Source organism: Branchiostoma belcheri, unplaced genomic scaffold (assembly GCF_001625305.1).
Source record: "Branchiostoma belcheri isolate BF01 breed outbred unplaced genomic scaffold, Haploidv18h27 scaffold200, whole genome shotgun sequence".
Lineage (NCBI taxonomy): Eukaryota > Metazoa > Chordata > Leptocardii > Amphioxiformes > Branchiostomatidae > Branchiostoma > Branchiostoma belcheri.
The window spans coordinates 304721-314475 of NW_017803492.1; the positions used below are offsets into that span (position 1 = coordinate 304721).

The following is a 9755-nucleotide window of genomic DNA, read 5'->3' on the forward strand; positions in this document are numbered from 1 at the left end:
CCCCCCCCCACCACACACACAAAGCCACACGTGGAGTCCCTTTATTTTTTGGGTACCACCCAAAAATAGCTAGAACCAGTCTACGATACAAAAACACCGTGAGTGACATCGCAATTTTGCCTCACAGATATCAGTACTCGTATGCTATGGGATAGGGTTGATTCAACTTACTGAATTAAAAGAATGACTAGAAAAATTGACTTTGAAAATCCAGTTTTGCCACCCTGAAATTGCATTGGGTGTCTTTAATTAAAGGTTCTGTCCATTTTTTCCAAACATGATTGAAAATGAGCACCACTTTATAATGGATTGTACACTATACAATGATAAGCGCCTATTGCTGTTCACCTTTCTTTCCGCTTGTTCAATTGATTTCAATACGTTAGATCCTATAGATAAATGCAACTACATTCTCAGGGGAGATAACCAATACAGTCTTCAAATGGGAAAATACATTAAAGAATGTTTCGATCTTAGAGAACACATGTTAGAGAATAGTTCACCTTTATTGTTACATTATACATATACTCTGTACGTAAGATGACGTTATCCACACATGTATTTAGCTTTGTTAGATCTTTAGTTAAGTTGTAGAAGACCATACAAAATTCTCTGTACTTTTTTGTTGTGTCAAGAATCTCTTTTATTTTAATCTCACGTCACGTGGTCCTGATTAAACTCGACATGTCTACCTGGTGTTTCTCTTGCGACAACTGTTGCTGTTCTTGTTTTATTCAGCCTGCTGCGATCGAAAGAAGCCTTTTTGCGAGTCGGTGGTTCACACTTCTGGCAGGAACGGTTTTTGGGATCTGTCTCACTCAACTTTTCGTGGTACCGGACCTTGCAGCACCGTACGCACCGAAGAGTGTAGGCGGGCGCCTAGGCTGGTTGCTCCGCGACCGCACTCAGCGTAGCGGTGGCCAGGATTCCACGGGAAATATTCAACATCACGCCAACATACCAGCCTGGATGGCACGGTAAGGTTTTGTGTGTTTTTATTTGTGCTTTTATTTTCTAGTGAGCTCAAAGGTATTTCAGGTTGGCAAAATAAGAAAAAGATACACTGGATGCCATTTCTTAGAAAATTTTTGTCATCGTTTCATACTTGCTTGTAAGCGTTCGAAAAAGCCCAAAATAAGCGACGTGTGGAAGATTTTTTGCTACCACCACTAAACAGCAAGAACCAGCGTATGATTCAAAACAAGCAACCATTTTTGTCAGCGACATCGTATTTCACGGTGGTAAAATCCGGGCCCCAATATCCCTACCTGCTTTAGAACCCGAATCTTGTTCAATATGACGTAATTCTCATGGAACGGCGTTCGATCTGGGGTCACCCGCGGTCATTTACAGTAAAACCGGGTTTTCAGGCCCTTTTTACGCGAGTACTTCATAACAGAAAAAGAATCAAAATATAACAAATGCAAACCGTTTCCTGGACAGTATATGTACGCTTATCATTTTGTTGTGGACATGAAACAAGTAGCGAAGCTACTGTCGTATTCTTGTGTGACCTTGAATATTGTACTGATTCTTCACGCTAGCTTGAATGTCACACTCCCCACTTTCGGGCAAGATGACATGTCTGCAAAACTCGTTTAAACCTGAAAGCATGGAGAGTCCAACATACCTCATTGAAGGCTCAAAATAACTGTAATAGTTTTCCCGACAATCCTGTTGTAGGGATTTTAGAAAAATGCACTTGATTTTGAATTATGGGTAATTTAGTGCGAAAAAAGCAAAAAAAAAAATCTATTTTTTTCACCTATTTGTCGACAAAAATTATACTTAAAGTCGGAAATTTAAAAAAATCCCTAAAACACGATTTTTGATCTTAGTCCTAGTCGTCGAAAAATATAGAAATTGGGGATTTGGGGTAATATACGTAGCCAGGTTTAAACGGTGTTTGCCTAAAAACATGACATGACTTGTGCTCGGAAACCCGAAAATGACCTGGCCGTGAGCGGTTGCGTGCATCGAACGTTACAACGTATCTCTGTGCGATTGCAACTTTACCGTAAGAAGGCTGTACTCACACGCATATGGCTTCTTCCGTACGGCACGTACGGGGCACGCGCGTCGCTCGTACTCGCACGCACGGGTGGTGAATCCGCAGACCGCACGTAGAAAAAGTTTAACATGCACTTAAAGTTCTACGGCGTGTCTGCGTGCTCCCAAATCCGTAGGATTCCGTACGGAGGCGGTACTCACCACGCACGGATGCCCTACGTTTGCCCCCGTTTTTGCACGTAGACAGCACGCAGAAGCACGTACGGCGGGATGTGACTGCGGCTTAAACATAATTACAGTTCAAACGTATTTCAGTATATGCATTCTTTTGATACATTTCATGCAGATTTCCAAAGGCGGAAGTGACGTCTACTAGCACCAAAGAGCCGCGGAAGATCCTGCTAGACTGCGGGGCTAACGTGGCGTCCACAGTCCAGTTGTTCCGGGAGACCTACCCAGACGGACGGGACTTCATCATCCACTCCTTCGAGATAGACGAGAGACTGACGCCGTTCTTCGCACCGTACCCGAACCACGTGCTACATTGTCCCACGGGGGTGTCCAACAAGGACGGTGAGTATAGAATAGCTTTCGCGTGACGTCATACCTGTGCACGCCGCCATTTTGGTGTCCTAATTTGCATTTAAAATAAACGCTATTTTGAACCCTCAAAATGCGTTTTTGAATGCCGACAGCTCTAGTGCAAGAAAGAGTCAACTCAGAACTTGCAGATGAAACCCCAGAATGTTATGTACTATGATCCGCCCTCTTTGCTGCGTTAGCGCTTGTCAGACGTCGCCAACCAATTACGTCGCCACTTACTGTCAACAGGCAACGTGATTGGCTGGTAACCTTTCCTCCAACAACGGTTCTAGGGGCTGTGTCTGATTGACTTTCCAGCTAGCGCAAATGCAGCGAATCGCAGACCGGTACGCAAGGATCGTTGATTGAAATATGTGTACAAGCGGTTGGCCTGGTAAGAGAGGATGAATTATAAAATCTTAGCCTTGTTATTCTGGCCACATTAGGAAACATGACGGCCTACTCGGAACTGGTCTGGTCACCGAACAAAGGACTAAACAACGGCATAGACATGCAGTGGGGAGGGGGGTCACTCTTTGCTTACGAAGACGAGAAAAAGGACACCGAGACGGGCGGCAAGCGGAAGCTGTCCCACCACCGGACGGTGCCGACAGTCGACCTGTCCCGCTGGATTCAGGAGAACACCGCGGTGGAAGACTACGTCATCTTCAAGCTTGACGTGGAGGGTGCCGAGTACGACATCTTACAGAAGATGCTGGAAGACGGAACCTTCAAGTGGGTGGACAAGTAAGTCCACATTTTTTTCCAATGACCAGACAGTGTCATTTCTATACATCGTTGTTGTCAGAAAAAAAATGGTATCGATCCCAGTAATTCATCATTATGGAAAGAGAAGAAATTGGAGACTTTAGATTTCTGGGAGTTTTTTTTATTTATTTTCGTGACCTTCAACTTCAACCAATTTCCAGCCTCTGACCTCCAGCCATTCTACCTGTCAATCTTCCACACCCATGTGCTATCAACACACTCCCCAAACAAACCCACAGCTCTGCCACCCAAAACAATACTTCTGTGCCTGGTAGTAAAAATAATGATTCCTTCATTCATTCATTCATTCTTTATTTCAGGTATAAAAAAAATAAAAGTTAACCCGTAATACATCACAAATACTGGCTTAATATAAACACAAAAGGACATACAAACAACCATAAAGGCAAACTAGCTGCACAGTAAACCAAAGCTTTGCTGAAGGCTAATCTATTCGCAACCTGTTTTTCTCTCAATGTATGCAGGTATTACGGAGAGTTTCACAGCTGGCAACCTGTCACTGGGTGGGATAAAAAAAAGAAAGAACAACTCGTGTCAGACGTACAGAAGAAAGGCAAACCTATGCTGGATTGGGCGGCTGAGTACCGGACCTACAGGGACTTCGACACCCTGCACCCTCCTTTGGTGAGTAGCCAAAGCCGTTGCTTATTAGGCCATGTTGATTTAATTATATGGATGACATCCGCGCGCACATGAATTTTCGGCGCGGCCGTTTGAAAAAAAAAATTCAACCATATTATTAACCGTACAATTTCCATTTAAGCCTTCTCAAGTTATCGTGTCCCGTGACACACACATACACGAACGCCCCTGAAAACATAACCTTCTTGGCGAAGGTAATAAGCAAATATATACCGTAGGTTGGAAAAAAAACATTGGAAAACGATACAATGTCGTAGACTGCCAAAATAAAACGAAAAAGACAAAAAAGTCTGTATCCATAGGCCATCCTGTATCCATTGGCCGTCCTGTATCAATTTGGACCTTCTTCTAACTGCATAATTAGTGCCAGGCCAGCGTGGCCAGCAACGTGATTGGCTGGCGACGGCTCGTTAGCGTTAGCCACGCCCAGCCCCCACCAACCAATCACGTCGTCGCGTACGAACAAGAGGCAACGTGACTGGCTGGTAGCCTTCCCTCCAACAACAGGAAAGGGATTATCCAATTGGCTGACAGTGCTTACGTCAGATCGCGTGCAAGTGTCCAAAGGCCGTTGTTGGGCGGTGGGCGGTATAGACTTCCTGGTCAATTGCTGGCGTCATGCGTCCGTAGGGTCACGTGACCTAGGTGACTAGGCTCTCTAGGAATACAGCAGGATAGTGCAAAGATAAGTTAAAGTAGTGTTTTACGTTCTTTTAAAGTCTTAAGCTTTATAATATTAATTCCTTCCATTCCAGGTTTCCGAGAGTTTTGTAGGCTCACCAGGGACCGTCTACTCCGGCTGCACGGCGCCACCCTCGGGTGCCCCCCGCCTGACGCTGACTGTTCTGGTCGGTATGAACGCCAAGGCGGCGCACAAGTTGGTGGAGACCATCGCGGCTCACTCCAGCAGGATGCCCGTCACGCTCTTCCTCTATGGAGACTTCGTGGACACGTTTCCCGAACTGGTGACGGAATGGGCCAAAACTTTCACTATAGGCATGCGCGAGGTTAGAACGAGGCTTATTTGCATACGGTGTAAGAAGGTTTTTGTTTTTTTTTTATTCAGAAGCTCAATGAGAATTACAAATGAAAATACATGGACTAAGTGACTGCGAACTCAAGTTAGGTACAACTTATATTCTCGCAACCACTTATACAATGAAAGAAAAATATTTTACATTTAAAAATACATGAGACCTCGCGTGAGTAACAATCCTCCCATCCCAGAAAACACATACAGTTAGAATCTTTTTGTTTCTAATATATAATTTTGTGCGGCTAACATTATTTTGCAGTTGGTGTCATACGAACAAAGGAAACTACCGCGAAGAACTAAATATTGTATGGAATTATCAGAAAGAGTGTTTAAATCAACAATATTACCAAGTATGCTTGAAAGCTTGCCAAAAAGGACTAAGCGCTGGTAGGTGTATATAGGGCAGTGCAATAAATAATGAGCAATCGTTTCATATGGACACCCGCAGCTACAGGCTGGACTTGTAACAAGACCTCGGGTATAAAGACTGTGATTCAAGCTGCATGTGCCCAGACGAAGTCGGGTAATGAGAATACAGGAATAACGAGGACCAAAGCTAAAATAGTTTAACTTTACAGGACGTACCGATTTGAAAAGATTTGAACGAAATTTTGGATACGAAAGAGTACGGATTTCTGAATTCAGGTTGTTCCATCCAGTGATGGAATATGGTATAAAAGACTTTACAAAACGATTGGTAGAAAATTTGATGGTTCTCAGATTACTACTGTTTCTCAGATTGTAGATAGAAGTAGCAGTAATTGTACATGGAAGTAAATCTGAAAGATATTCCCGAGTACATCCGTTTACAATGTTATGAAATAGTAATAGGCGATGAATGTGTCGCCTTTCGGACAGAGTCTCCCAGCCGAGCTCTTGACAAATTAAAGAATATGAGGACCCTTTTGTGGCACCAGACACAACGAGGGAGCAATGATACTGAACTCTTTCTATGAGGTTTGATTCCTCGATTGTGCACCCGTGCCAGACAACGTCAGCATATTCCAACAATGAACGTATGAAAGACTTGTATATTTTTTCCAATACATGGCGGGGTAATCTAAATTTCAAGGCCCTAAATAGGTTAACATTTTTGAAAGCTTTAGAAACAATACTGTCAATATGAAAATGCCAAGACATATTGGAACTAAGAATAATCCCAATATGCTTATGACAGGAAACTGATTTTATTACAGAATTATTAAGAAATAGTGGGGGGTGGGCTTGACGGACTTTTTTAGAAGTAAAACAAATTTCTTCAGTTTTTGTGGGATTTAATTCTATCAGCCACTTAGTAGACCATAAGAAGATTTTTTCCAGGTCCTAATTGAGAGAGACGGAAGCATGTAATGGGTTATCAACAACTTGAAGCAAAGAACTATCATCGGCAAAAAGAAAAGGCTGAGAGACTAGTCCATCAACAATATCATTAACATATACAAGAAAAAGTAAGGGACCGAGAACAGACCCTTGGGGGACACCCGCAGGGACACAGCACCAATTAGATGACTGGCCATCGAGAACGACTCGCTGATGTCTCTTGTCAAGATAACTGTATAACCAGTTAATCAGGGGCCCCTCGACGCCATTCATTTGCAATTTGAACACAAGGCCAGTATGCCATACCTTGTCAAAGGCCTTAGAAAAATCTAAAAAGACTGAACGAACCTCCTTTCCCGAATCCAAGGCTTCAAATATTAAATGCGTAAAATACACCAGCTGACGCACAGTCGAGTCGCCCCGTATGAAGCCAGATTGCAATCGGTAAAGGAGGTTGTTATACATAAAATGATTGTACAAATGTTTATAAACTATTTTTTCAAGGACTTTTGACAAGGATGGCAATAAGGAAACCGGGCGATAATTACACTTGTCCTGGGGATCCCCCTTTTTAAAAATAGGAATAACATTTGCAAATTTCCATATGTCAGGGAAAATTCCATGGCACAGAGAAAGATTAAACACATATGCTATCTTATCGGCAATTAAAGGTGTAATAACTTTAAGGAACTTATTATCGATATCATCATGGCCATGGGCCTTATAAATGTCTAAATTACCTACAAAAAGACAAATTTCCTCAGCGGAGGTGGTAATTTCACACAAACGTTGGTCAGTTAGGAAATGAAATGGTGGCAAAGAAGCATTTGAATCATCGATAGTGGACTGTGACACAAAATAATCATTAAAAATCTTTGCCTTATCTGCTGAGTCTACTATTAGCAGGTTTAACATAAGGAGGTTTACAATTACCACTGCGCTTGCTCGGGGTCAAAGATGAAGCGCTCCCGAGACGTAAACAAAAGACAACAGACCAGCTGAGACCATGCTTTGTGCATGTCTGGAAGTGTTTTGTTTATGTCTCAGGGGCTTTCACATTTGACAATTACCCACAATGCATCATACTGCACATGCGCTGTCTTAAATGTGTACCTCCTTTTTTTGCAATGCCATACTACCTGTAAATAATCATGTAAATGATAAGTTTGCAAAGATTTGTAAAACATACAAAGAATACTTTTGTTTTTTATTGGTGCTTTTAACTTCCAGTTACGCAGTTACGGAAATACTGTTGTTTTGTTAGGCTGAGGTGTGGGATTGTGTATCTGCTTGTCAAGACAGCAGAGCAGGTTGACAGTACATGTGTGGGGAAAGTTGACAGGCAGAATGACAGGCGGTCAAAAGGTCAGAAACAGGTAATGGCTTTGGCCAGGATCTAGGAGCCATAATGTTGACATGGGGGAATTCAGGAAGCTCAGAATTGCATGAAGGACCCTCCAAAAGAAGTCTGAAACATCGGATTTCTTGATTTCATCTGCAGGGCCAACCATTTCCGCTAGGACACTTCACGCTACAGGCACAGAGCTGGATCCGGATGGGGCTGGTCAGCACGATACAGCGACTGAGCGAAGTGGACCTACAGACAGCCTACTACTTGCCTGAGAAAGTGACAGACGCCGTGAAAAGTGAAGCTAAGTCTCGGGGCGTGAGGATCATCCAACCGACAGCTCGCTTCCCTCCTACAGATGGTAATTTTCTTCAATTATCAAATATGTCCATATTAAATGTTAACTATCATCAAAAACAAGTACTGGACTCTTCAGCAGTCCTCTGGTTGAGAGTCTTACAGCTCAGTACATGTCAGTTTCCGAAATCAAACAATGGGTCAAAGGTGGTTGAAAGTCTGTAGCATCCCCCGTCCTGGTTTAATGAAGGTTGATGGGCCCTGATGTAGATAACCTTGTTCAGCGTCAGAATTTTAAAGAATGTACACTTTGTTTTTGGCGATGCCTCAGGGGCGGAGTCATTTTTCACAGTATAATGTTTCATATGACACAATAATGTGACACCTGTTTTTTCAACAGAAAAGTGGCTCCTGTCTGTTGCAAACTACTACAAGTACCGAGACGTGGAGAGGGTGCCCAAAGCTCTCCGTGTCATCGCCAATCAACTGGAGGACAAGGGAGGCATCGTCAGTCTGGACTCAGACCACCCGGACAGTTACATGATCTCCGTCTTCCTCATGGACTATCTGGCCGAGAAGTCTGGCTACAATCTAGTTAGCATTACAGAATGTCTAAAGTAGATATTAGCAGTACGTAGTAGCCTTAATAAGCCACCTCACAGTTGCAAGAGTACATGTGCAGTAGTAGTCTAGGGTTAAAGATTAAGTCCCTTCACTTGCAAACAATGCCACGATTCTTTGTCTAGACTTGTGGACTGTTTAGTGTCTGATTTTTCAAACTTCAATAGACAAACACTGATTTATATTCTTACATCAAATATCAGAACAACACAGAAAGCAAAAAAAAAAACAGCAACGTACTTGACTCTTGATTGTTTACCTCTGGGGGCCTTTAGCCATTTATTAATTAACTTAATTTGTTCTCGGATTCGCCTCTTTATTATTTCACTCCATACATAGTATGGAGTGAAATATGTATTTCCTCATGTTTCTTCTCCTCCTCCTTCTTCTTCTCCTCCTGCCATTTTTTTATTCCAACATGTAATCACCAGACGTGGTGACGACACACTCAAGTTTTTTCAACTTATATTAATGCGCATGCCGCCACCAGCGAACAAACACATGACAGGACAATACTCATTTACACCTGAGCTAAGTGAGGAAAGTGCCTTTCCCAAGGGCACAAGATAGGTGGCATGTCAGGACTCGAACCCGGGACTCTAAGTTCTACGCCACACGACCCCACGTGCCTCCTGCCATTTCTTTAAATTGATTCCACTCCTTAATTTTTGGGCCAAATAAAATGAAATTTGGCATGAAGGTAGAGTGGGTAAATACCCTCATGTGTTTTTTTTTTTAATTTTTGTGATACAAGCTTTTACAATTGCTTTATTTGCTTTTTTTAGCTGTTTTTATAGATAAGTACCTGTGGGTGAGCAAGCGCGTGAAGAAGGAATAAGAAAGGAATTCGGGGGCAGGCCCAAGCATGCAACAGTTGTGGCTGTTGATTCGCTGATAGCTAATTGATTTATTTTCTATCACCTACTTAGGCAGATTCCTATGTTTGTTTACAAGTTTGGCCAGGGAAAAACTCATTGTTCTTACTCATAAATGCCAATTACTTAGAATGCTAGTCTTTTGTTTTTTCCAACATACAAACCCAAATCACTCTGATGTTGTCACAAAAGTATTAATATTGAGCCGTCAAGAGAGTTGGAGTGCGGCACTCTT

General features: G+C 42.6%; 1 protein-coding gene across 1 annotated transcript; it reads left to right on the forward strand.

Moving 5' to 3' along the window:
- The first annotated feature begins 2353 nt into the window (after positions 1-2353).
- On the forward strand, positions 2354-8743 carry LOC109469377. The gene is made up of 6 exons (XM_019767878.1): positions 2354-2583; positions 3039-3339; positions 3846-4005; positions 4779-5030; positions 7881-8088; positions 8425-8743. Exons 2-6 carry the CDS (start codon positions 3044-3046, stop codon positions 8643-8645), a joined length of 1137 nt encoding a protein of 378 aa, XP_019623437.1. The 5' UTR covers positions 2354-2583; positions 3039-3043; the 3' UTR covers positions 8646-8743.
- The last annotated feature ends 1012 nt before the right edge of the window (positions 8744-9755 follow it).

Excerpts from the sequence above, each read along its gene's own strand:
- LOC109469377 (XM_019767878.1), top strand. The coding sequence starts at position 3,044 with ATGACGGCCTACTCGGAACTGGTCTGGTCACCGAACAAAGGACTAAAC. Across the intron at positions 4,006-4,778 it reads ACACCCTGCACCCTCCTTTG|GTTTCCGAGAGTTTTGTAGG; the intron begins GTGAGTAGCCAA and ends CTTCCATTCCAG. Across the intron at positions 8,089-8,424 it reads TCGCTTCCCTCCTACAGATG|AAAAGTGGCTCCTGTCTGTT; the intron begins GTAATTTTCTTC and ends TTTTTTCAACAG.